The 27,957-nt window shown below is 44.5% G+C and overlaps 1 protein-coding gene across 5 annotated transcripts; it reads left to right on the forward strand.

Annotated features, from left to right (window-relative positions):
• Positions 1 to 4,779: 4,779 nt before the first annotated feature.
• LOC121340610 (potassium channel subfamily K member 16-like) lies at positions 4,780 to 27,279 on the forward strand. Of its 5 annotated transcripts, XR_005953335.1 has the most exons (7): positions 4,780 to 5,080; positions 7,062 to 7,182; positions 8,884 to 9,050; positions 10,624 to 10,792; positions 13,813 to 13,973; positions 20,228 to 20,352; positions 21,591 to 27,279. XR_005953335.1 is itself a non-coding variant. In XM_041413496.1 (6 exons), the coding sequence occupies exons 1-6, from the start codon at positions 4,886 to 4,888 to the stop codon at positions 21,624 to 21,626; spliced, it is 849 nt and encodes a 282-aa protein (XP_041269430.1). In that variant the 5' UTR covers positions 4,780 to 4,885; the 3' UTR covers positions 21,627 to 27,279. The 5 variants fall into 5 exon arrangements, 4 of the variants coding, with proteins under 4 accessions (XP_041269430.1, XP_041269443.1, XP_041269415.1 ...); XM_041413496.1 differs by lacking the exon at positions 20,228 to 20,352; XM_041413509.1 differs by lacking the exon at positions 21,591 to 27,279 and having other exon boundaries at positions 20,228 to 21,261.
• The last annotated feature ends 678 nt before the right edge of the window (positions 27,280 to 27,957 follow it).

Genomic DNA, 27,957 nt, shown 5'->3' on the forward strand with positions numbered 1-27,957 from the left:
AGTGTCTGTGTCTCACTTTGGTGGGGAATGCAGGCACCAGTACTCACTGCTTGTGGTTGGTTGACCTTGGCTGGACAGAGAGAGAAAATAAGGACCAAAGACTTGTGGGGTGAGATAAGAACAGAGAGATTGCTCAGGCTCATCTGAGGGAAGCATATTTAATTTGCTATCAATAGAATCAGAGTGGGATAATGAAAAATAAAACCAATTTTCTTAAAGTATCTTTACCACACCTCTCCCTGGGCCCAACTGATCACTGTGTCCAATCTGTGAGCCAGGACTCACACAGCACTTGGGTGGTTCTACATGCTGGGTTGCCTGACACAGCAGCCCTTACCTCCTGAACACCAGAGGTCTTAGCCAGCTACCAAAGGCAAGTGAGCAGCTTCAGCACTCAAGAATATTAGCCCATTTCCTTGACAGCTAATAGCTGTCCAGAGGAATTTGGCTTTGCAGACCTGAAATAACAAACTAGGAAGTAGGAGGATCTCCGTGGAATCCAGCTTTAGACTAAGTATTTGATAATCTGGCATAAGATCACAGCATAAAAACCAAAATGAGCCATGTTTCAAGACTGAATGTTCTGACCCGTTATGAGGAATAGATATTTATAGGAGAACTGTAAGAAAGTGTAAAAAATACAGATCATTTAATGGTTTTAGCCCTAAGCACAACAGGAAGTACAACCACAATCACATGGTAAGTAATTCCCATGGAAATGGATAATATTTTCCATTAAACTGGAATTCATTTTTGGCTATAATCTGCTTAAGGACACAGAATGCATAATGCTGCAGCAAGATGCCATATATAAAAAAAGAAAATGGCTACACTGTGGATATGACTGGGGTGTGGAGGAGGAAAGGACACACTGAAGACAGAGGACTCAGTGTAAGAAAACCCTGTCCCAGCACATCATGTTATAGGCAGGAAATGCCCTCTGTTCCCTGCCCTCTGTTACCACTGGATCTCACTGCCTGGGTTTCCCTGCAGTGGACTGGGTAAATAAAGCAAGTGAAAAACATCAGCATGGCTCCTCTTTCCCTGGTCCCTTAGCTGCGTCATGAATCTCTCCTAGGTCAGGAACAAAAAGTATTAATTAACTGCTTTACCAGACACACTGCCTCCATGTCTGCCAAGGCTATGATCAGCCCACCCAAGCTTCCTTTCTGTCCTCAGTGGCACAGAATCCACCTCCAGCCCAAACCAGGGCTGTCAGTTTGTGTTCCAGTGGCATTGCAGGTTGCCCATTCCATCTTGCCCAGCCCACCCATGGGTCCCAAAAAGTCAAGCCCACCAGGAGACCCTGCCTGGCCCAGTCGCCACAGCCCTGCTTGGCTGAGCTGCAGGATGATTTTCTGACTTGAGCTCATCCTGTCTCATGACCATGAACTTGCTCTATGAACACTCAGCACGGCTGGCTGAACCTGCTGAGAACCTCCAGGTCTGCCCTGCTCCCTGGATAGGGGCAGTGGGACAGAGACCATGGTGTTAGCACACTCAGCTCCCAGCTCCTGGACCCTGAGGGAGCTGCCAGCCCTCACAGCACCTGAGCACAAGGTTTGCAGTGCCATGATCGCCACGTTCTACCACCTCTCCTTGCCAGGGAACTACACCCCAACACACCACAGCCTCGGGCAACCCAGTGGATCTTGTTGCTGTAACTACAAGCCACACATTGGGTGGCAGTGGGGCAGTCCCAAGGGAACTGGACCAGCAGAAGTTCTGTCTGTTTATAGGTAGTGGAGAAGTTCTTGGTAGCTGGATCTATTGGTTTCCCACAACTGAAAGCTACAAAGATAAGGCTTCACTTCCATTTCTTCAGCTCCTTCTTGAGAAACAAATGCCATTGAATAGGTCTGTCAGAACTTATGGCACCATAAGGGATTGGGGTGTCGAGAGAAGAGATGCTGCCAGCAGAAACTTGTTTTGATTTACAAAAATAGTTCTATTAACTTGCCTGGCAGTGTTCAAGGCCAGGTTGAACCTGGCCTTGAACGTGGCTCTTCCTGACATAGTGGGTGGCTTCCTTGCCCACAGCAGGGGTATTGGAAGTAGACAATTTTTAACATCCTTCTTTCCAACCCAAACTATTCTATGACTTCTATGATAACTTGCACCTAGATGGCATGTATTCATGATCTCCCAATGGACAAAGGTAATGGTGGCTGGTTCACCAGGGACAGTGTTCCCATTTACCTTCCCAGCTATCTCAACAGATTATCAGTGTGGTTATGAAGCAGTTGTGAGATGCCAGCATCAGCCTTTGGATGAGGGTGTTGTACCTACAGCAGCTCCCAGCACTTGGGAAGTGCTTGGTTTTCATGACTGGGGCGAATGGTGTCAAGCTAACCAGTACCCAGACCGCTGTGGGAAAACTGAGTCAGTAATGGTGCTTTATGTCAAGCCCCTGACACTCAGAATTTATAACAAGCAGTACAGCTCTAGCAGCCTCCACCAAGAGCATGTTTTTCAGTTTTTAATCTAGGCAAAATAAGGAGAGGAGAACAGTCAACGCTAATGGAAAATACTCTTACCTTTACAAGGAATGGCTTCAAGTAAAGCATTCCACTGAGTGAATTCCCCCTTCCTTGCAGAGCAACTTACCTGCAAACATCCTAGCAGTGAACTGTGTTTTCCCTCCCTTGTTCCCTGTGGAAGTGTCAACCCAAGTATGAACAAGATGCTGTGTGATGGGACACTCCTCTCACATTCAAACAGTCTGTAGTGGTTATTAAAGGTACACAGGCAGGCTATTAAAGATTCTTTGTATGAAGAAACAGACTGAGAAAAGTTGATGTGTATTCCCTGTTCCAGAGCTAGAAAAAAGACAAGGTCACCAAACTTTCTTGCAATCAAAGGTTTCTGGAGATGCAGGCACAAATAGCCCCTTTGAAGAGGGGCTTAGAGGGAAACCCAACTTAGTATATATACATATATATATACAGGCTGGAGGAGACAGCATAGGAAAGATGAGGTTTCTTGGCATCTTACCCACACAATCAAACCACTGCAGCTGTCATCAATATTGAAATTCTCATGATCTTCCATGAGTTTCATGATTTTTGTCATCCATTTTCCCCTCAGATGAACTGAGGAAATAATCCAGCTGCATTATCTTCATGTCTGTTGAGAATGATGCACTTATACATGTAAAGGTCTTTATCTTGTCTCATGGGGTTGGGAGACTGAGAGACACAAAAGGATGGAGCCATGGTTGTCCTTATTTTAGAGCAATAATTTAAATCTGAGGAAGAAGCACACCTTTGACGTGCAGCTTCAAAAGAAGTTAAAGGAAACACGGCACATCCTGTTTCAACAAACCCTTTTCCAGTAACCCTAAGGAAGATCTTCAAACGTGTAAGTGTTTCGGAAGCTGCTTACCTTCATTCATAGTCTTCCTGTTTTCCTGTAAGGTCAAACAGATTTATATGTGAAAGGACAACCTGCAGTAGACAGAGTGAAGCCATGTATCGCTTCTTGTTTACACCAGTTTTACAAAGCTAATCCCAGAGTCTCTGCCTTTTCTTGGTATTTTCAAACTCAATAAAACCACAAAGACTTGAAGAGCAGAATAGGTGGTACATTTTAAATGCTTTTTTCAAAGGATGATTTGCTTCAGTGTGTTCTCATTATTAAAGGAGGGCATCTGCTGAAACAAAAAAGCAATTGTGCACAAAGCAAATGAAAATGCTGGGAAATATAAAGTCAAGAAAATTAATGAATGTTAACAATGTCCATGTTGCAGCCAAGCTCAGACCTGTCTGCTGTCTGTTCCAAAATCAACATCTTCATTCAAGGACTTCTCTCTTTCACAAATTCTTCTTGGTGGCATCCAAATTCTTCTTGAAGTTAATGGGAACAAGCTCTGATCATTATATAAATGACTTCTCAATGCATGAGAACCATCTTTCTGAAATCAGCAGAGGCTACATGGCTGTAGGTAGCAGAGAGTCAAAGTCATTTAGATTGGAAAAGATCCTTAATGCCATTGAGTCCAACCATTAACCCAGCACTGCCCACCACTAACCTGTGTCCCTAAGCACCATGTCTGATGATCTTTGAGGTCTTTTCCAACCTAAACAATTCTATAATTTTATGACTCCACTGATCTGATGGCACAGCTACTTTTTTATCCATCTAACTGTGCACCCAGTACCAGTGTAATGTATTCCCTTGGATACACTGCAGAGGAATTGCTGGCAGAAGAACCTGTTCAGATTTGGCACATATTCAACCCACAATCATTTGCCTGTATGTCCAAGGTTTTGCTCTGAGCTGTTGAGGCTCTGCAGGGCTGCATGACCCTGCCCTGTGCTGCAAGCAGACAAGTGAAGCCCAAAAGATCAGTCCAGCTGCATTTCCCTGAGGCTGCCCTTGAACACGGGGCACGAAGGAGCGCCTGGGATCAGAGGCCTGCAGTCCTGTTCTTGGACTCATCAGGAGACACAGGAGGGCAAACAATGGTTTTCCAAGCAAACTCCCCTGTGAACCCCTTCCAGACTATCCTCACCTGTCCCCAGAGCCTTCTGGGCAGGAGATGGCCACCTGCCAGCTGCTCAGATCCCGACCCACTTTTCCTGAGAACTCAGCAAGGGAGAGTTTCACAGACAGGAGGAAATCCCTAAACAGCATGCAGCCCAGAGAATGGAAAGTTTTTTCTTGCTGGGGGGGTTGGGTTTATTGTGGTTCTCCCCCCCACCCCCACCCCTTCCAACTTCCCAGTGAATGCATCTGGCAGCACACTGTCCCTGCCAGTGCGGGATTCCAGCGGAAACCAGAGGTGGGAGGGCTCTTCCTGCCCAGGGGAGGCTTCCCAGGAGTATGAGGGATTTACAATCACCTCCTCTCGCTCCCTGTCCTCTGCAGAGCTGCCCTGAAGGCCATGTGCAGTGGCAGGCTGCAGACAGCTTTGCTGGTGGCTGGCTACTTTGTCTACCTGCTGGTAGGTGCTGCTGTGTTCCAGGCCCTGGAGAGGACTGCTGAGAAGCAGGAGAAAATGGCAGCTGCCCAGATGAAGGAGGCTTTTCTGCAGAACTTCACGCAGCTCACGGTGGCAGAGATGGAGCAGTTCATGAAGGTGAGTGGAAGTCCTTTCTCCCTCCTGTTTCCCCATCAGATGTTGTTTCCTACTCATCCTTGCTGCACAGGTAACTCTCAATGCTTTCCTTCTGATTGTGGTTACCTGGATGCTTCCAGCAAACCCCTCTCTGGTGTGAGCTCAGTCTGATGGTAAATACAACTTGTGTAGCTGGACAAAACTTTGTGTGTGCTAGCTATTAAAAATCCCCAGCCCACAATATCCTGGGTTTTTTGGGGTCTTGCCTCCTGTTGATTCTGCTTTTAGTGGGGCTGTGCTCTTACACAATGGGTGGCATGGCAAGAAAAATTAGGCTGTCTGAAATTAATAGGTGTGGCTGCCACTCGGAACAGCGTCACAGATTGTGCAATATAGAAACAATAAGGAAAGGTCTGGATGGGGAGAAAAAAAAAAAAAACAGAACTCCAAATAACTACAAGGAGGGTAGCATGGTCAGAGTTTCATTTTTAAGGATGCTGCAGAAGAGAAACAGGTAGCCTGGCCAGGGGAAAATATTTCTCGTCATAGCACAGGAAGATGAAGATGAATATGGCTGTCTCTTCAACCTGGGTATTTTAGAGCTCTATCTGCTATAATGCAGGAGAAAATGAGGAGTTAAAGCCTTGCTGGAAGCATTTCCACATGGAAAACTAATGGAGCTCTTAATGGGCCACTTCACAGAATAAAGAAATGCGGGGAAGAACTGGTGTTTCTAATAGCAGAACCAGCAATTCAGTCCCTGTTTCACCCATGCATGCATCCTCTTCACCTTGTTTTTTATGGGTAGGGAAGAAGGTTAAAAAAAAATAAGAGAGCTTTTCAAGAAGGGAAGGGAAAAAAAAGATAAGATTTTAAGACAAAGAAATCTTTGTGCAAGGGCTAAGGAAATTATTTTTGTTAGCCTCAATTTTCTGAGACATCAGCAAAAAACATAGTGAAGGAAGAAGCAGGGAGGAAGATTTTGCTGGTGCAATTTATTCCAGCATGCATCCTGCTTCTGACAGGGCTCTGTCCTGGATGTTATCTCAGTTGTTTCTGTACAAACCAGCCTGCCTTCCAGATGTCCAGTCCAATGTTCGCTGTTTGCTAAAGACAGGGACAACTGGATACTGTTTGCCTTTTCATTTTCCTTTTAACTTAAGAAAATAAAATAAAAAGACAGTTAAAAAAATAACAGCACTTAGAATTAAAACTAAGGAAGAGTCTGAAAATGCATAAAATGGTAAATGATAGGACTAGAGAGGTGTGGAAGAAATATTTAGTCGAGCCTTGTGTGGCAGGGCAGTCTCAACTCAACCCAAACCATCTCTGACAGATGTTCCTCTATCCTCCTCTCAAAGGCAACTTTGCAAATGTGTGTGTAAATGTATAAATTTATCTGTGTGTATTCATGCATACAGTTTGGAGAAGAATGTGTATGTCAGGCTTTGCAAATCAATGGACTTTTTCTGAATTTAATTCTGTGACAGTAATCAAAATACAGACTTGAAATCAAATTCTCAGTGTATCTCATGTGTTCCCTGGCACAAGTCACTGAGGCACCGCTGCGGTGCCTCAGTGACACTGCTCATACAGGTGGGTGATCAGATCTTGGATCCACCACTGCCATCTCAACTGCAAGTCCAAATCCAACAATCAGCCACCCCCATCTCTTAAACCAGTGCTGTGCCACATCGTAGTCACTCACAGGATTGTGATTTTCCAAACTACTTGGCCTGAAAGAAACAAGGCCCTTGGTCACACTGAAAGAAACAATTTCTCTCCAAACACCCACTGGAGCAGTCAGCACAAACAGGGCAGAAGCTGAACCCAAACCAACTGGATAATGCCTTCCCAGCCTTAGAGGTGAAGGTGTGAATAGTGTCAGACAATCTCTGAAGTGAGGTGAGAGGAGCAGTAGTTGGCTAAACCTGTAATATTTTTGCAGTAAGCACTTGAGAAAAGCAGTCATGATGATTCCAAACTTTGCTTTCTCTCCCAGAACCTGATTGAAGCCATTCAAAATGGAGTATACCCTGTTGGAAATGAATCACAGTTTGAAGAGAGCAACTGGGATTTCAGCAACTCCTTCTTCTTTGCAGGCACAGTTGTCTCCACAATAGGTAAGTCTAATGCTTTCTATTTATGTGTGCTTGTGTGTGAGTGATGCTTTTTATGTCTGGTTGTTAGGACATGAATGGATAATACTTTCCAGGATGAAAACTCCAGCCCTTTGTTGTCATGGGTGGCAAGCAGGCAAGGTCTTAGTCCTACGACCTTCCCAGTGCACAGTTTTTCATGCTTTATTTTGGCTTGTCAAATATCAGTGGCTTTTCCTATTATTTCCCACTTGTTTCTTCTTTTCAAATCATCTGTTATAATGTTCACTCTGCTGATATTTGTAGGTGGGAGATAAACTTCACTTTCCTGGTGTTTATTCCTGGCTTTAAATCTGAGAGTGCTGTAAAAGATAAAAAATGTAAGGAAAGAAGTGAGTCCTGCTGAGGCCCGTCTCCATAACCTGTTTTGAGCTGTTAATTCACATATTCAATTAGTAACATGCCAGGAGGAAAAGAATGGGAAGGGGTAAATGCAAATGCTGAGAATTTTATACTGCTGCTTCAAGCTGTTCTGACCTTTACAGGGCCTGCCTGCCCCTACCTGCTTCATCCTTTCTTTCAAACGTACATCCCAAAAAGTGCAGGCCTGCCAAACTTAAGGATGAAATCCATACTGTTGGCACCTTCTTCACAGTCATGCAGTGGAAGTCAAATGTGTGTTTTTACAGAGTGGTGCTGAGGCCTCATTCCCACCAGATCCTAAACACAACTGGTCTGTGACATGTCCCATGGGCCCCAGTAGTGTCCCAGCACCATGGGAGCTGTGTAAGTGCTGCCTGGGCCCACAGGAGATCTCCTGCTGTAGAAGGGGAGGGTTCTCACCCATCATTGAAACTGGAATATTTCTGCAATAGGGAGCACAAGACAGCTCATGCATTTGGGAATCTAGTAGCCCAAAAATCACTCAGTTGTTTTGTCTTTTCCCCCCAAAGAAAACATTGCAATTTCCAAGTAATGGATGCCTTGACATGAGCTGTGCATGGGTAATGCAGTTTCCCAGGGTCATTGATAGCATAAGGACACACAAAGTTCAGTATTCTTGCACTCAGGCATGTACCTCATGAGGTCCAAGAGTCTTAAGACTAAAGGACATGTTTGGGGTTGTTACACTAATTATATAAGTCCTCTCTTAGTAGGACATTAAGGCAAATGTCTCTCTGGCATGAGTAAATCAGCTACCAGCAAGGTCTGGGCTAATTAGCACCATCTATTCTAATGCACCCTGCACTGCCTTGGGACTGGAGTCAGTATCTGGACATAGCAACTCACTGGGATGGAGCCAGGGAGGTCACTGACACACAGGCAGATCAACAAGAAGCTGGGGATGGCTGCATGTGATCCTGACAGCCTGGGACTCCAGCTCTGATGTCTTCCAGATCCTCAGACTTCTATTTTCTGACTTTCCATGTATTTGTCACAGGACAGAGCATGTTTCCCATAATTACATCTTGATTGTGGTTTTGTTCCCACTAAGGCTGTGTTGGGAACACACAGTGCTTCTGCATTCCCCCAGACATGCAGGGTGAACCACTTCATCTGCTAACTGCCTTTTTCAGAGGAAAAAAGAGTGCATTTGGGCTGAGAAACACTAGCCATATCTTTTAGGGTCAAAGGCAGGCTGGATTGGAGTAAAGGTGAATATGACTGTGAAATGCTGCAGTTCTTTGGAATATCTCCTCTGACCCATCTTTTTTTTTTTAATAGGCTATGGCACATTACATCCTAAAACTGCTGGGGGACAGATCTTTTGCGTGTTTTTTGCACTTTTTGGAATCCCTCTGAACATTGTTTTTCTGCACCGTGTTGGTAAGATGCTCTCACTGCTCTGTAAAAAGCTGGGGAAATTCCTGTACGAGAAAGGAATGAGAAAGGTAATTGGTTTTACCTACTCAGGCACAATTATATGCTCATTTCTAGTCTTTTTCTCAAGTTTTATGCTGCCTTATCCTCGATTGTATTTCCTTTTGTGCTGGGTTAGATGTTCTAGGGCAGAAAGAGGCATTCTTCACTTGCAGAGCTAAGCAGACATGTCAGCCTTAGAGGAGATATTCAGACAAAGGCATGCATTTTGTCTTCCCATCTGATGGGAATGGCAGAAATCCAGCCCCCTTCAGCAATCAGTGGAGAGAGTGGGCATCCCACCCCACTTCTTGAGACACTTATCTCAGGAGCCAACACCCTGGGGAAGTGCATGCCTCCCTTCAAAACCAGTAAAGGTGATTAAACGTCACCTTCAGGCAGCAAAAGCAGGTGAGCTGTGCAAAGCTGTAAAAATTAGGTGAGGTGTAGAGGTTAAAATGGATTTTAACTCAATGCATAGTGGGTTACTCCTCATAATAGTGGGATTACCCAGTCCTTTAGTCTCTCTCCTCCCTTGACTCTGACAGAAAGGAAGCATCAGCCTGAAGTTGTCCATTTGAGCCTGGTTGCTGAATGATGAGGAGACACCTGTAACAAGCTACAGACAGGATGTCTTTTGTCTGGTTTACGCCCCATTTTATTTTCAGCTCCTCCCCTTCTCTCAGCACCGCTGAGGAAGTGAGAATAGCTTTTCTGTAATTCTCTTTAAGGACAAGGTATGATTGCTACAGATAACCCTGTTCAGATTGCTGAATTTCCTGTCATATATGGCAAACTAAAACAGAAGATAAGGCTCAATCAGATACAGGCTCAAGCATGTACAAAATACATGAAGACATGAAAAGTTGTCCAGCAGTTGCCATTAATTTCCAGGCAATCTGGATTTGGAAAATTCTATAGGTAGAAACTATGTGTGTCTGGCTGATAAAATCTCTACATATAACAAGTCTTCTTCTCTAGTCAAAGCTCCTTCATGACTGCTGGGAAGTAGAATGGCTTAAAAGTCACTGTCCAGGCTCTTCTTTATTAAGAGGTTTTTTTTTGTTTGTTTTTGTTTTTTTGTTTTTTTGTTTTTTTTTTTGTAGTGAGATATCCACTGTTAGGAACCAAGTCGTGGCATTGATGCAATGAGAAATAAAGTCAATGACCAAGACTCTTGAAGATAATACTTTCAGAAATGGTGCAATTATTTTTAATTAAAAATACTCTTTTCCCAGGCAAATCTGAATTTAGGTGCCAATCTTAAATACCTAAAAATTAAAAATGAAGTTGTATGGTGATAAGTGGAAATGGTTTGACTCTGGTAAATTTCATTAGATAGGAATTCCTCCAATAGTCACAGTCATTGATACAATCAAGTAAAAGACTACATCTTCCAGGGCCACTGTGGACATGAAATACTCATAACAGCTGGCTTCCCCCTGATTCTAAGAAAGACTAAGGTATTTCCAGAGGAAAAGCACTCAGTAGAAATCCTTCAGATCCTCCTGATCCCATATAGCCACCCACTTTGAATAGCCAGCACTATATATAGCTTATTTGTGTTTCAAATCATGATTATAATTGAACTGGTTTATTTTTCAGAAGAAGATCAAATTTCTGACCCTTTTGTTCTTCCTGGCAACGGGGATCCTGGTTTTTCTGTGCTTGCCATCAGTCTTCTTCCAGATAACAGAGGGCTGGTCCTACAGTGAAGGAATTTACTTTGCATTTATAACCCTCAGCACCATTGGCTTCGGAGATTATGTAGTAGGTAAGGTTGATTGCAGAGAAGAAACACATCAAAACACCAGAATAATGACTGTAATTGCAATGGGTTGACTGAATGTACTGTAGAGACAAATCTGTCAGAAGTCTTTGCTTAGTCTTTGCCTTGTACAGTTCTGGGGGAAAATACTTCTCTGGGATTGTATGTGCTTATAAAAGCACAAAGTCATCAAAATATAAAAAAATGAGGTGCTTTGGGGTGCAAAGTATTTTGGTGAGGGAAGGGAAAGTGGAATTTTTATTACCTAGAGGGAACAGTTTATGACAGCTGTACAAAACAAGGTGTGTATCACTGCTTTAGCCGTCTCAGATTTAGGTTTCACAGTGTAAAGTGAAGAAATAAGCAATCATGTTTCAGATTATATGACTTCACACAACAGACTAAGAGGTGGAAATCCCAGTCATCGGAAACTGGGAAAATCTACTCACACTGTTGGAAGTAGGGCTTAAATATATACATCATTGCAAAAGTGGCCTTCTTTAATCTCCTGAGTATCTCTGGAGGTTTTCTATCCTCACAAGCCAGAGATTAGGATTTCCCCTGAAGAAACACTGTTTAAGCTGCACTCAAGCATGCTGGAATGCTTCTCAAAACATTTCTGTGGATCTGCTGGACAAAATACAGTCTCCATGGAATAAGTTTCCAAAGGAACTGCAAAATAATTACCAGGAGCAAAATCAGTGTCCACAGAAGAAGCAGGAAACTGAACTCTGTGGAACATCCAAGATTTCTCTACAACAATCTGTCCTGCCATCATCTTGCCAGCCTGAACTTCTCCTCAGCAGGGGTATGCAAAGAAAACTGTAGCTGATACTTGCACCAGTGCTGTCCCCACAGAGGGTCTGGAAGCCTCACACACCTTTCTGAGGGACAGACATCTACCACACAATAAACCCTGGGCTCTCAAGCCTTGCAGAAGTACCTTGGAGCCTCTGAGCTGGAAGGATTTCTTATATAAGGCCAATGCCTTTGGCAGAGGGAGCCCACAAACTTTTCCAGGCACTGATGTGTCTCTGTTGACTATAATTTCTCTAAATCTGTTCCTTGAAATAGTCTGCTGTACAGAATGGTGGGGAGGGGCTGGTGTCATGCAGGAGAAAAACTGAGCATCAAAATGTTGCATTGTCTTTCCTTGTCCAAATCAATGGTGTGTTTTACAATAATGACAGCAAGTCACTGCCTGAAAACCATGACTTCCATAGCACTCCTCTGCAGCCATATTGCTTTACAAAAACAATAACTTTCTAATTGTTACTTAAAAATAACAATTAGATAGGTCTCATGGCTCTATGATTTCATCTTCATTAGGATGACAACTGAAGCTGAAATATTTTTCTGTGCCAGTATTTATCTTAATTGGCCTTAACAACAGTAATAAAATGTTGATAAATTTAATGCTACACATCTTCACAATGAAACGAGCAGAATCAATGACTGCTCTGAGAATTATGCACTGAGAATTGCTTACAGATGATAAATGGTTTTCTGCACTGGCCAAGTGGAACAGAACAGGTCTGAGTTGATTTGCATTTTAGTACTTCAAAATTGGTTTGTAGCTGAGCATGTTTGGGGAAGGCAGACATGCTGGGAAGATGGCTCAGCCTGGAATACATGTGCATAGAGGAGATACCTCTAGGGTGAAACTCCCTGGGGGTTGTTAACTGAATATTCTCTGCTCAAGTCCAGTTTTGGGGTAACAATACAAAGATATTACTTGTGGCTTTGCTAACCCCGCTCATGAACTCCAGATAAGAGCACAACAAGGAGATGCTTTGTACCAAGGCTGAGAATCCCTTTGCCAACTCAATGCCAGCAGCAGGAAAAGAAACAGCTGTTGGATACCTGTGCATGAGGACAAACCTGCTCACTGCTGCCCCATTTCCAGAGCTCTTGGATAACAAAGAACAAAAGTCTTGCCCATTAATCTATGCAGTAAAGAGCACTGCAGGACTTCAAAAGAGTTGCCAGCACCCAGGCTCCTTCTGGGCAGGTTCACCACGAGGTTTGTGGTGGTCTCCCTGTCCAAGCACATTGCTGTGTTTTCCACTATATCAAGACACCTTTGGCAGTGACTTGGAGCACTCCATAAGCAATATCACCAAGTGTTCCTGCAGATGCCGGGGCCACATCACCTGTATCATCATGATAATATTGTGTGGGGCCAGGCAAGTGCTCTCTGGACGTTGGGGGTGGGTTGCTGACATCTGAAGGATCAAACAAAATGACCCATGCAGAACAGCAGGTGTGAGGTCCTGGCTGATGCTAAGAGGATCAGACTGCATGAAATAAGCTTTGGTCCACTGGTTTCCAGCATAGAAAGTTCTGTTCTTGGCAAGTGTCAGTAAATTCTCATCAGTCATGTAGTTTTTTTAATGGGAGAAGCTCCTGAAACCATTCAAAAATGAGGTAGGAATTGCAGCTACACTCTTTGTGTCCTTGCAGGTACCTGTAATTTAAAGGAACTATTTATTAGGTTGTAATCACACTCTATAGAAATACAGGGAATTACAATTACCCAGATAATAATGGTTGTGTGGTTACACTGTGCTCTGCTTTTTGTGCTTTGGGACTTTGGGTGCAATTCCAAGATAATACAATACAATTTAACACTACTTCCCACGTTATTTAATTTACCTGTATGTGCAGCAGTTGTACTGGGATTGATATGTAGTAAGGGGGAAAAAATAACCTGCTCTGATGGTAATTCACCTCAATCACAAAATCATAGAATCACAGAATGATTCACTTCAATTTCGGTGTGTCATTTGGCAGGCCAGCATATTTGTATCATGCTTATTGCATATATCAGTTCATTGCAACAATAAGAAAATTGCCCAGCCTTAACCTAGTGCTCCAGAGCTGAGAGTCTCCATTACAGTGAAAAAGTCACCTTAAAGTACTCAATATAAAACATACTGATTAATTCATTAGGCTGTTCCACTTTACACTGGCAAGGCAATTTTAACTTTTTAATTTTCTCCTTCTTTCTCCCCCCTTATCTTCAGGCAAACAGTCTGACAGGAAATACTTTTCCTACTATCGAGTGCTGGTGGCCATTTGGATTCTTTTTGGCCTTGCCTGGATTGCTCTGCTGTTTAATTTATTGACAACAGTACTAGAAGATACTGAAAAAATAATTGTCAAGGATCTGCAGCAAATTGGAAAGGTGAGTAAGGACAATGTAGGAAGCCAGCAAAGAAGATGCTGGCCCGTTCAATTTATTCCTGAAGAAGAACAACTACCACCACGTGCTGGAGGGGATGCAATGAAAATGGAGTCATTAACAGCAAATTCTGAACACACAAAAAATGAAAAAAAGTGTTTTCTAATAGCAAAACTATTGCCATAACGTGTTGAGAATTGAATTCTTCATTGGAGAATTGCTAGTTAATTATTCTAAAGAAATTCCCATAGAAATAAAATTTCTCCTACCTTTTGCCGAGATATCACCTTTTAGAACTCAAGACTTACAGTTACACAAAGCCTGGATATTAATGGTATGAAATTTTCTCCTCAGTTAGCAGCTAGGTTGTGCTAACAGCCTGAGAAGTGCACTTGCTTTGCAAGGTGTTTTTAAGGTGCTTTCACAAAAATGCAGAGGAGGGGCATGGAAGAGCTTGCTGGTTCTGTTTGGATTTTGCAGCTTGCAAGAAATCATGTCTCTTCCAGGAACTGACATGCAGAAGCTTTTCTGACACTGCATAGCACTTTTGGAAGAAGAAATAAGGGTATATAACTTCATAGGTGCTTGACTTGAGCCATCATATTGGATCAGGTGTTATGGTCTGAAAGACATGTTTAAATGACAAGACCTGAGCTCAGTTCAGAGACACTTGAAGCATCTAATGGACAGGGTTATGAAAAGGTTAGCATGTTAGAAATGACTGATTCTACCTCTTCCTCTTTTATACTAAGATGAATAAAGGCAATTTCAGCTTTTATCCCTGTGGCTCTGAAAAACCTTTCTGATGGTGTTTATAAAAAATGAGACCTATCTTTAATTCAGTTTTTATAATAATTTTATTTTGCAAGTTTTTCATAAGAACTGAGACCATTATGAAGGGAGGAGTCCCTGCTGCAATGTTTTGATTCCATAGGAACTATGAAGCCATTTAGCAATGATTCTGTGGTGCTGTTGCTTTCCAAGGGTGAGTGGTGTCTAAACCTTCAACCAGGTGAAAAAAAAAGGGTGCCAGATCTGGGCATGGCTTTTCAGACGTGCTGTCTGGCCTTCAGGCCACTTCTGGGTGAAGACTCTGACCTTCAAAGAGTTGATCTGTGTGTCACAGGCCTTCTGTGTGCCAAAAATGCACGGAAACCCAGCCCTGAAGAGCTGGCAGAGCAGCTAGGGCAGACACAGTCATAAAAGTGAAACATCCCATGTGTGTTTATGATCACACCAAAAGTCAGCCCAGCCCAACACCTTCTCTGACCATAGCTGATGTGTCCCCCAGCAGTGCAAGGATCAGGCAGCTCTGCCATGCCCCAGCACAGGGGCCAAGCCCTCTGCCCGCCCATGCAGGAGATGGGGTCTGTACATCAAAATCCATGAACTTGCCCAAATGCTGAGCTCACAACAGCTCCCACAGGACCCCCCAAGGCAGTCCATAGCTTTAGTGCACCAAGTCCTCACTCTGACAGTGCTGAACCTGTCACTTGACATGTTACTGTGAGCCCCTCAAGCTCCTGTTTTGTCAGACTGAATAACTGGGTTTTGCTCATCCTCTGGGTGTTACTTACAGCATGACCAGCCCATGCCAGAGTTATTCCTGTATGAAAAGGAGAATAAATTACAGCTGTAAAGCAATTTCAGGTTATAAAGATGCAGTCAGCCTTGAAGCTGGATTCATAACTATCTCAGTCAAACAGAGCCATGCTTCTTGCCAAAGCAATTCTGCTGGTTCAAGACCTGGCAAGTAGACCTGGCCAAACATGTACTTTCTTTCCCTCCACAAATTATTTTCCAGTGTTACTCTCAAGGCTGACTTCTCACCTCATATGTCTCACTGTCAGTAAACATTTTTGAGGCAGCAGGAGCAAGACCTGACTGAAATCAAAGGAGGGTAGCAGGCACCAGAGCCAGGCAGAGATAACAGCTGGATGCTCCCAGGCAGGGATCTCTTCACCTCTCTGTTTTCCTCCCTCACGGAGCATTAACCCACACTATTTTTTCCAGGCATCATTCTATTCTCTATTATCTCTTTCTTTTTTTTTTTTTTTTTTATTTTCCCCAGCCCTTCCCAGAAGGATCATTAACCCCACTCCCAGTCTAATGTAGGGACTGTCAGGGCTGGTTTAGGGGGTGTGAGGGTCCTGCCTTGGGGTGCAATAGTCATTTTGTACAGCCTCTCATTATTCCTTCCATGCCAGCTCCTGGAGTCTGGAGTGGAGGGTTTCTTCAACTTCTTCCCATTACTCCCTGTTGTGATGACACAACTCAGCCCAGGAACAGGCTGCAGATGTCCCATTGTAACACAGAGTAACCAAAGATGCTTTTTTTAGACATTTCAGGAAGGGCAAGAGAGACATCCCATGGCCTCTGAGTGTAAACAGCAAGCACAGAGCCAGGCAGTGCCTCTTGGAGCAAAATGGGACAAATTCTCGTTCCTTTGCCTTGGTGGGTGTTTAAAAATGAGCCTTGAAACCCAAACACTTCCCACTTCCAGGACTCCATCTGTCCTGTGTGGTCATTGCCATAGGGTGCAGGCATTGTAACTCATTCCTCCTGCCATGCTCCAGGGTAAGGATGTGTTACAGAGGGACTGAAAAAGCCAGAGGATCCAGGAAACATTACCCAGGAATGGCTATCATGGGGCTGTCCACCTTCAGGCAGCAAGAACTGAGGTGTCCCTGTAGGTGCCAGCCTGGCAGCACAAAAAACACATCCATTTAAAAAACATGAAAATAAAACCTCTCAGGAGGAGCTTAGCTGCTCTGAGAAAGGAGGCTGCCTGTTCATAAACCCTTCCTCCTGCAGGGGCCTTTTGGAGAAGGGTCTTAGCTTTGCTCCTTGTGCCCTCCAGTGGCTGTGTGCTGCAGACCCTTTCCCATCACATCCCTGCCAGGTTTGGGGAGCCTTTCTCCACCTCCCACTGCTGCAGCTCTGTTTTGTCAGTGGGAACCAGAGGACACGGCCCTTTATTTTTATCCAGTTCACACGAGTGTGCAAAAGTCAAAAAAATGCCTCATTCTCCAGAAAGATGGGGATGAGCACCTCAGACTGGTGCAGCCAAGGTCCCTGCCTTATGCCCACGTGGAGACAGCTCTGTGGAGGCCAGCTGGGCTGTGATGGCTTTCTGCCAGCAAACCAGCACCAGAAGGATCCTCACTGGCAGCGCACACGGTGCCCATGGTGGGCAGTGCTCCCATCACACACCCCATGCAGAAGCTTCCCATGCACACAATCTGTTTCAGGGTCAAGGCACGCATTCCCACCCCATACCAAAAGGGAAAGGGATTGGTCTGGAAAAAAAATGTGCAAAAAGGCAAGTTTGGGTGCAGGATCTGAGGCCTGGAGGGGCTGGCAGTGCCTCATGCAGCACCACGGGCGGAGATAGGAGCTGCAGATATGTGGAAGGAAGAACCAGCACCAAAGGGTGTGTGGTCCTCTCTGCTGGGAAAGGCAAGGGGAAAGCCTGGGAAAGCTGCAAGCCAGGGTGGGAGAAGAACTTTTTTGGATATGATATTGTTCCTTGTTCTTAAACTGAATGATAAATCTGTCTCCAAAAGGGCTTAGGCACGGTGACAAATGTCTCCAGGGCTGGAGCAAGCAGCCTTTTCCAGCATTATCATCCTCAGAACATTGCACAACAGCAGCAGAAATTGCCCTCACATCACCCCTGGAAGGAGGAATTGTTGATTCCTGTGCAGGTAACAGGGCCCCAGAGAAAATTCAGTGTATCCCAAACACTTTCATCAGACCTCTGGCTCTCTCAGCCAGGACCAGGTGTCCTGGTATTGCTTACTGATAAACTAGACCCAGATAGTGGTTCTGTACTTCTTGAGGTTAAAAAAAAAAAAAAAAACCAAAAAAAACCACCAACTTGAATTGAGAGCAGAATTAGAGCAGAGATTCTACTCCACATCTGGAGATTTAAAATAATCCCAAGATTTTTAATTCATGACTGTAAGCCAGGCTTTGCTGTTCTTCTGCACGTTCTCCTTGCCCAAGGGACAGAAACCAGGAATAAATCCATTCTAAAATCCCTGTTCTGCCAAGTGACAGAGTGACAGAAATGCTCTGGAGACCAAGCAGAAGGGTTCTCCACTGGCAGATCTGTGCAGCCTGCAGCCTTTTCTGGGAGTTGCTCAAAGCTCTCCCTGTGACCCATTCCCACTGTGCCACACAGGGGAATCCAATTTTCACAGAGCAGCCTCCTGTGCCACTGCCAGCTCTCCCACTGCAGCTTGTTTTCAAATGGGAAACATTTCCAAGGCAAGCCAAATACTTTCCAATACATTAAACCAGTTGCTGAAAAACTCCAGGAGTAGGATTGTGAAATATATTATCTAGGATTAAATGGCAGCAGCATGTTCCTGCATTCAGTCTGTGCTGCTCCTCATACATCACCCACATCTTTGCTGCCAGCTAGGAAACAGTGTGCATTTCTGCACTTGAAACCAAGGAAAAGCCATGAGGAATTATTTTTCCCCTCAGAAATTCAATTGCCTCCAGAGAGAACAGGAGAAACTACACTTTGATCTGGTTTTAATTAGTATATGGGCTGTTAGGGATCGTTTGAGGTCTCCCTCAATTAATAGCCAGTTCATTTGAAGAGATTATTTTTTTTCTGGAAGCAGAGGCACTACTGAAAACAGTGGAACACCTTGGCTAATGTAACATCACACAGCCAGTAGGATATTCTTTTTTTACAGCTATTGCTAAGCATGGGCCACACACATGCTGTTTTCCACTCTGTCACACTTGGACTTGTGCTTGCTTGCCTGACTCGTGACCAAAAGGCTGGATCCAGCTCAGAACTGGTTTAACAAACATAACTAATCACTCTACAAAGGCTTGCTTGTAGTCCATCCCTCATGATCACATCCAAAGAAACAAAAACCCCGGGTTTTGGTGCCAGCCAAGTCCCTCATACCATTCTGGTAGGATTCAAAGTGGTGTTGAACATAGATTTGAGACCAGATCTCACACTGTGAGGAAAGGGGATCCTTTGGGATCTCTCACATGGATGTCTGGGGAGATGTCTGATGGGATGCCTGAGGACCAGCCTGGGCAGCACTGACTTTACTACGTCACAGGTAAAGTCAACATTTAGCTCTTCAGGGGCTAAAATTGGGGGGGAAGTAAAAATGCTGCCTCCTTGTCCATGCTCCTGCATCCCTGCAGCTGGTTTCACCTCCAACCCAGAACAGGAACTCAAATCTGCTTAGAAATTCAGCATTTGCTGTCATGAGTGGTTCTGGACTCAATTAGGGTAATTCTCAGTCATGGATTTGGGAAGGCTCATTATGCTGTGTTAAAATTAGGGCAATTATTGAATCCATTTGATTGCCAGACATGATTTAGGAGATGTGTCTCTTGAATAAACACTTTCCAAATTTCTCTTTCAATTACTCTTACATTTGTGGTTGGAAACTACATATGTACTTTGTGGTATGATGCTGAAGCATGAAATAATACATCCCCAGAAAGAGAGATACCCTGATAAGCAGAACAATAATAATAACAAGCATGAGTCATTGAAAAATGAAGGGAAGTACAATTTACAATTTAAGCTGATGGCTTCCTTGAGAGGGATTAGCCAGAAAGATGCTGATGTTCTCAAAGAACAAATGTGGTTTGAGGTGAATCCAGATTCTCAAAGTAAAAGATGACTGTTCATCTTTTGGCATGGAGAAAATCATGCATCAAGACCAGAAAAGAACATAAGTCAGAATTTGTGCTGGAAGTCCCCCAGAAATCACTGTTCCCTTCATTTAAATGACTCATTGAATGCTTTAAGATCAAGGACAAGGTCTTAAATTTAAAATGGTTTTGGAGACTTACTGGAAACCAAGGATGAAACCTAAGCAAGTTTCATCTGTCTATTCTCAGCTTCAAAAGTACAGGCATTAATCTCAAAATAAAATATGCACTGCCTGAAAATTAGAAAGATGCAAGAAGCCCATTATGGGCACCTTCCAAGTGCTGGAAACCAATTCTCCCTATCCAAGCAGCCTGCCTCTTCACAAAGCATGCAGGAGCTATTCAGTGTCTCTGTTGTGCAAGTCTGTCACAAATCAATGCTGGGGTTGGGACCTGTATATTGCCCCAAATTAGATATAAATCAATTAGAGGTCAATTCCAGTCTCTGCAGAACTTCAGCCAGTTTCCCAGTTGCCAGTATAAAAGTCCAACATTTTTTAAAATATATTTCTTTCCTTTCTTCCTTTCTTTCCTGATGTCTTTCTTCCTTACAGCCTTCAAGTTGGTGATGGGATGAAGGATGGATGCAGCAGAGCTCGCTACAGTCCCAGAAATGCATGGGCAGCTCCTGAAGAACATGGCCCAGCAACGAGGCCTACAAAGTGCTTAAAGGCTGAATGTAATGACAGCAGTGGTAGCACAGTTGGGCGGTGCCAAATAGCCAAAAATTGCTAGGGGGAAACAAAAAAGAGGAATTTCCAGCAGTGGTTGTAAAAGTCTGTTCCTTGCTTGCAGCAGGTCTGTGACAAAACCCTGCATACAAGCTGCCCACACTTTTTGCTCAAACATGGGTCATTTATTGGGCTGGAGTTTGGTAACAACACTTCCCAGTCATCATCTCACAGGTCTCTGTAGGGGCTGGGCCTGCCTTGGCAGACCAGCCAGTGAAGGTGGAAAACATCCTCTAGGGATGTCAAGGGAGAATCACAATTTTTGGTGCATGAAATTTCATGCTGGCATTTGTAGTAGTGGCTGATTTTTGTGATCAGCCTATATGATAGGTAAACCCCCTTTATGCACAGGTGTCCCTCAGCTGAGACAAAAAGTGTGTTGTGGTTGAAGAGGGACTGTTTACAAGGACAGGGAGGGACAGGACAAGGGGAAATGGTCTTCAAACTGACAGAGGGCAGAGTTAGGTTAGATATTAGAAAGAAATACTTCCCTGAAAGGGTGTTGAGGTCCTGGCACTGGTGCCCAGAGGAGCTGAGTGCCCTATCCCAGCCCTTTTCCAGGTCAAGCTGCATGGATGGGGCTTGGAGCAACAGTGGGTGTCCCCGTCCATGGCAGGGGTTTGGAACAAGATGGTCTTTTAGGTCCTTCCCAATTCAAATCATTCCGTGCTTCTAGGATTCTGTTAAGTCACTGTGCACACACACGACAGAGCCTCCAGATGTCACCATCAACCCAAGCAAGAAAGAGGCACAGCACTAACGGAGCAGAATAACCCCACTCACAGACTTCTCCTTCAGTCCCTGCTCCCCTGCCTGGGACAGACAGACAGGAGGGTTTCCAGTCCACCTGGATTAAGTGCTTGAGTCACAGACAAAATCAACGAATGTGGTTTATAGCTGTGCATGAAAGAATTTTGTATGCACATTTCGCTGATGTAGACCACATGGGTTCTTCCCTGTGTGTAGGTGTTCATTATTTTACACATACATATATATACACACATATATATATGAAATCCTCTATGTGTGTATATATATATATGTATGTATATGCAGTTATATATATAACTTCATAACCTTTGGTCTGAAGAATCACAGGTTCTTTGCCAACAACTTTACCTGAAGGTAAAAGGAAGGCGTGTTCTCCAGTGCCTTTTCTAACCATATACATATTCATCTCTTCCAGTACACATTCCTGTGTCCCATCCAGCTGATGAGCTGAGAAATGGAGCAATCAGCCCTGTATAAAGGATCTGAGAGCATAGGCACAGGTGTTCCCTGAGAAAGAAGACAATGTGATCTCAAGTCTCTGCAGTAAGGTCAGTGTTGACTTTTCAAGGAATTGGTTGTCTCCTCTATTTCCCTCGGCTTGTTAAGTTCATTTTATGGCTCTCTTTCAGCAATCTAAATTTCCCTGTCTAGAAAAAAAAAAAACCAAAAGGCTTAAAAAATCCCAACTCTGCCTCTTCTTCCCTTGAACTCTGCCCTCTCCTTACTGCCCACAAGATTGAGTGCATTCAGCATTTGTGGAGAAGAAAAAGACCCTCAGCGCAGCGCAAAGCTGGCATTTACATTGTCCCTGTCACAGCGTGGAGCTGTGACGCAGAATAAAGTCACAAGCAGAGCCAAGCATTGAGGCAGCAGAGGTGTGGGACCCAAGGGACCCTGCTGGTCACCCTTCCAGGGCTGCAGAGGGGTGTGCAGGGTGGCAGAGCACCCTCCAACCTAACTTTGTACCTGCAGAAAACTGGCAGGATATCTGGGGGCTGTTTGTTTAAACACACCCTTCCCCCTGAACATGACATTAAATAAATATCACAAAAGGGAATGCCAGATTGGGCTGGGGAATGCTTGTAGGGTACAGAGGTGTTGTTCTTACATGAAAAGACCCTCAGGCTTCTCCTGCACCAAAGTTTTCATCCTCACAAAGTTTGAGCAGGGTCTGGAGGGATGGTGACACGGAAGATTAATGGATCTCTCCCAGCCATAGGTTGTCAGTTAAGTCAAGCACTGCTAATGCAGGATGCTGTCCTGAGACCTCTGTTAGCCCAATGACAAAGCTTTTTTTAAGTCCTCTGTGTAAAAGGCATAATCCTTGTATGCCAATGGATCATATCCTCGAGATCCCTAGGGAGCAAGGCAAATGTGGAAAGAAAGGGAAAGGAAATCCCTTATTTCATAATGGTGCAAACAGACATGTCAGGAGAATTACATCAATATGCAGCACATGTGAAATTTAATACTCCTCCTAATGCATTTAGATGAGGCAAAATGTAAAGTCTGTACTGCCTCTGGGAATAATTCTGGTAGGAAGCTTTCACCACCAGGAACCAAGGTCTTTCTACTTACTCTGGAATTTGAGCCTTTGTTTTCAAAGCCTTCCTGAGAGACTTCAAAATCAAGTTTGTTACGTGTGCATTACTCTTTGAAGATCTGTCTTCCAGAATGAAACACCAGTGCTCTTCCCAGCCATGCTGGTGTAAATGAAGAGCAGCATGGTTGAAAATCAGTCAAATATTCACAAGGGCCCATCCAGCCTGCAAAAGAGGAGAGGCTTTGCACCGCAGAAAACCAAGATAAGCAAACACAACAGAGCTCTTATCCTTTGGCTGATATCAGCTGGCATTGCTGCAGAGTCCATCAGATCTGCATGGCTTTCCACCAGCTTTGACTGTGACCCATAAGGCTCTCAAAGGCTTATAAACACAATATTTGATTTGGAGTCCTTGCAGACAGGAGGAGCCTGAAGTCTTCTCGCTGGTTTCCCTCCCTTTTATCAAACCATGGATATGGAATTCAGCAAAGGATACAGCTCAGATGTGGCTTGAATTCAGACAAGTGACTTGAAGTGATGATTTTCCCCCCTACCAGGCTGCAGATGATCGATGTATTATGCATGAAAATAGTGCCAGGCACAGATGGGGTGGGAGTAGAAGGTGTGAGCTGATAATGACAGCAGCCAAGTTCTGCTAGAAAAGACTCTACAACACACTTGCATGTTGGGCAGAAAAAGGATGCAACATGCATGAGAGGCTAGCCATGGTTTAAAGGGTCAAACAGATTAATTACAGTCAAAACTGAGATTTATGCAAAGATTTGAGTGGCATGGTTGCCAGAGGAACAGGGGATTAGCCTTGATGATTCAAGGAATCATCTTCCAATCTTGTGTTCTTGAATAACCATTAGGGAGCTGAGTAAAACACATTTTTTGGGGTTTAAAAGCTGAAGACAGGGAATCCAAAGGGGTGACATAGTTCTGCATCAGATATTGCCTTCAGCAGGATCCTGGCTCGTGCTCAGCACAGTGCTGAGAACTTGGCACCAGGTCCAAAGCTGAAACAAACAGGAATTTCATCATGGACATTTCTAGGGTTTGGATCCAAGCCACTGAAGACCAGCATGTGAGGCCTAATCCCGTAAAAACAGTCAATGTTTGGATGGGAAACATGTCACTGAGTTGGAGCCAGGTGTGTGCAGACTTCCGTGGGAGGATGAGTCAAGAGAGCTCTGGCATCATCTGCAAAAGGACCTGATGCTGTGGGAGAGAGCTTAGCAAGTGTAAAAAACCATGAGGAAGCAGTGATGGTCCAAAGAAAAGCCCACAATTTCCCTGGTTGTCCTTGGAGCATTCTGGAGATCATTGCAAGACCAGGCACTTGAAATAAGCTGTTTCCCTTCTACCTCTGAGCCATGAGACAGGGATGGTCTGTTCCTCACACAGCTCCTCTGGAGAAACTCCAGCCTTGAGCACAGAACTGACAGCTGGCAAGATGCCATTGGCTTTGCCAAATCTGACCACAGCTGGTCCCTGATGCAATAAAATGTTGAATCACCAGAATCTGAGAATGTGATTGTCTGGAGGGCCACCAAGAAAAATCAGCAAAGACTTGCCGGCAACTTGCAATGCATTTGCCAGTTCCAGGCTCCGTGGAAACCTGACCTGTCAAATTTCCTCCAAACAGGGCTCAGATGCTTGAATTTGCCAGTGTGGAAAAGCATTTCTGATAACGCTGCCCAACTTAAGCTTGCAAAGAAACCTCAAGTAGAGAGAGCCTCACAACGAATAAGGGTTTGTCTCACAAAATTCCCATACCCCAAAGGGTTACAACCCACTCACCAAAAACCAAGAGCAAATGTGTGACAGAAAGGATGCATTGGGATACTGGGAGTAGCTCAGCATCCATGATGGCTCATGAGTGACCATCAGCTCTGCCAGCCACTGGACTGGGTTTTTTCTGCTTCCCCTCCATCTGCCAGCTCAGCAAGACATCTCCACAGGGATCCACACATATCCTGAGACACCTTCAAACAGGGTTCCCTGTGACTGTAGCCCAACACAGTTTCCCTAAAGTACAGTTTCACAACCCCAACAGTTTCCCTAAAGTATAGGAGAACCTGAAGGCCTTCAGTCAAATCAGTTTCACTGGTTGCCCAGAAAAAAGCTGTGGCTGCCCCATCCTTGGAAGAGCTGGATGGGGCTTGGAGCAGCCTGGTGTCATGGAAGGTGTCCCTGCCCATGGAGCTGGCAGGGGATGGAACAGGGTGATCTGTAAGGTCCCTTCCAACCCAAACTATTCTGTGCTTTCTATGGTTATTATGAATTCACTAGTTTTACACCCAATCAAGACCTGCCACACTGAAAAGCCCCTTCATTCTCACTCTAGTTGTCCCTAGGGTCACATTTTGGGGTGTTAGCACCATCGAGACCTACACATCAGTCCAGATCTGTCCTCCATCTGTCCTACATCCTTATCTCATGTGTTTTCAAGGAGCTCAGCAGAAATATATGGATCAAAGTTAATCGATAATACCACAGCCCTTTCACCATATTGCTTTCACTACATTACTGCATCCTTTAAAAACAGAAATCTTAGCAGACCGCAGTACAATGCCAGACAGACTGTCACTTCCAAATTATGTTTATTTATTCTCTCTCTGCCTCTTGGCTGGCCCCATTACCAGCATATCTCAGTGTCTCTCAGCCATCAGCATATTTGCCTCCCTTCCCTTCCCCCTACCCCGAGGTACGTCTCCTCTCAAGTACAAAGTGGACTGACACGGCAAGTTTTTGAGCCTATTTAACACCAGCTTTATCTGAGGAGAACTAGATTCAGTGACAGAGCCTCAGAATTAATTACACGAAGGTGAATTCCCGTCACAGAGCCTGGCACAGTGTCACTGCAAACATTTTAACAGCCAGTCCCTGGCCCTCGACTGCCTTTGTGCAGTGTAAAGCAATTATTTGTACCTGCTTGGTGAAACGTGTCAGTCCCTTCAGAGGTGCTGCGACACAGCAAACACGATTCAACCCTTGTTATTCACCAGGAAAAGGGTGTGTGGTGGATCTTGGCTCTGCACAAAGTCACTACTGCTCAAGATCAAGCTCTTCAGGGATCTGAATGCAGCAGTTTGTGTACTATCCACATGAAGAATACCTTGCAGATGAGGCCCAGTGATGTGGCCAAAAGCAGAAATGGGACTTGAGGCCAAGGAAACAAAGTGTGAATCTCAAACAAGCACGTCCTTGCTGAGCCCCACCAGCAGGGAGGAATGGAAGACTGAACCCCCTCTTTCATCTCCCTTTTCCTTTTCTCTCCCTTTTCACCTCCTGCATCCCAAGGGTACCCCTGGTGGAAACTCTTTACAACCCTCACCCCAGGTCCAACTGCTTCCCCTTGCTTCAGCTGTTACAGCTGACACATTCTTACCACATTCCTTCTTTATTCTCATCGCAAAAAAAAAAAAAAAAAAAAAAAAAAAAAAAAAAAAAAAAGAAAAAGAAAAAAAAAAAAAAAAAAAAAGAGGACATGTTCTGAGGTTTTCTTTACATACCTTTATTACAAATTTGCACAGAGCTGAGCTGACACTAGGGTTAACCTGTAAAGTCCATTAGAGATGATCCTAGGAGACCAGGGGGAAAATAAGGAAAGTTGCATTACAGCCTGGAGCAAGGAAGAGAAACTGTTTATCCCTTCCACTGCAGCATGCTCCAGGGCAAGGAAGGAGGGATGGAGGGATGAGATGAGGTTTGTTACAATGGAGAGCAAAGGGAATTGACTGCATAAAGGAGAGATTGGGGCACAGGGCAGAAACAAGCATTAGAGGGGACATCTCTGCCTTTCCTGGAGGAAAGGAACTGTCTGCACATCCCAAATTCTCCCTCCACTGGGACTAGCAGAGACTGTGAGGCTCTTTTAAGATCAGAGGCAGATGAGATTTACCCAGAGCCTTTGGGGTTTAGTCAGAGCTCCTGGACCTCCCCACACTGAAGATCAGCTGTGGAGCACCTTGAGATCCCCTGGGGAAGAAGTGCTGAGGACCATATTGCTCCTGGGCAGAAGGTTCCTCTGCGGGGTGTGTGGTTGCCTCCCCATGCAGAGGGGGACAGGATGAGCCATCAGGCCAGCCCCAAGAAAGGAAGTTTTCCAGCTGATGGGCAGGAATATGGGGCTATTCTCAGTGAACTCCTCTGTGGTGCAGAAACAAAGTCCTTTCTCATGAGGGAGGAATTCAATGGGCCTCTCTGGGAATCAGCACCACAGCACGCAAAAGGTCAGGTCTTGTTCTGGAAGCCTTTTTTCCCTCTGCCAGCAGGAAAAATATTTTAAAATATCATCTAAAGAACCCTGTTCCCCTGTACTCCCTTCCAAATACAAAAAGGAGGAAATTGCCTCAATGTGGGGAGCAGTGCTGCGGTGGGGATGGCAAATCTCCCTGTCCAGCCCATGGGAGCCACATTCCCTTTGCACCTGACAGCTTTGTTATTAAAAGACCATGGCTAATTAAGAGGGGAAGGAACAATGGGAACATCCTATTCCCTCTGCAGGGCACGGTGCAGAGATTGCCACATCTGTGGAGACCCTGCCAGCATCATCTGTCACGGTGTGGCTGTTTGATGTGAGACTTTCTTAGGTGTTTGGTTGTCCCAGCTGCACCTCTGGGGTTGTCATTGGCCTGGCTCTGCCTGCTCCAATCAGTGTGAATTCTCCCAGGGCTCCACTAACCTACAGAAATGTGCTTTCCACTCTCATCCTGGGGTGAAGACACACAGAGTCTACTCTGGCACTCAGAGCCATGTCAACACGAAGGTTTCTCACTTTGATGACAAGTTGCCATCACTCAATTCTGCTTTTGTAGCCTCCAAAAAATCAGATTCCTCAAGACCCACGGAGGTCCATCTTCATGTCCCATAGCTTAGCACATCCAACCTTTGCTGAAATCATTTTGAGTCCATGTTACATGGGAAAACTGAAAATGGTCTGCTGTCTATTGTAATCTTTCTCTGCCCGTCCCCTTTGATTCTCAAATTGTTTGTGAATATGAAATTCCACTTCTGTGACCGAGGCAAATTATTTGCTTAAGATAATTTATGGTTATTCTAAACTCAGCAAGTTGACTAGGTAGTCATTTATGGATTTTCAAATGGACTTGTAGAGAGCTTTAGTCACACATTGTCCAAACCCCAGGACCTGAACTGAAGGAGTTTTGTTTCAGCTCCCATCAGCTACAGAGGTCACAGTTAAGTAAAATCGGCTTAAGCTGGGATTGGAAAG

The sequence above is a fragment of the Onychostruthus taczanowskii genome, unplaced genomic scaffold, assembly GCF_017590055.1.
Source record: "Onychostruthus taczanowskii isolate IOZ18803 unplaced genomic scaffold, ASM1759005v1 scaffold103, whole genome shotgun sequence".
NCBI classification, from domain to species: domain Eukaryota; kingdom Metazoa; phylum Chordata; class Aves; order Passeriformes; family Passeridae; genus Onychostruthus; species Onychostruthus taczanowskii.

Coding starts and splice junctions, on each gene's coding strand:
- LOC121340610 (XM_041413481.1), top strand. CDS start 4,886: ATGTGCAGTGGCAGGCTGCAGACAGCTTTGCTGGTGGCTGGCTACTTT. Junction 7,183..8,883: donor CACAGTTGTCTCCACAATAG/GTAAGTCTAATG, acceptor TTTTTTTAATAG/GCTATGGCACATTACATCCT. Junction 10,793..13,812: donor CTTCGGAGATTATGTAGTAG/GTAAGGTTGATT, acceptor CCTTATCTTCAG/GCAAACAGTCTGACAGGAAA.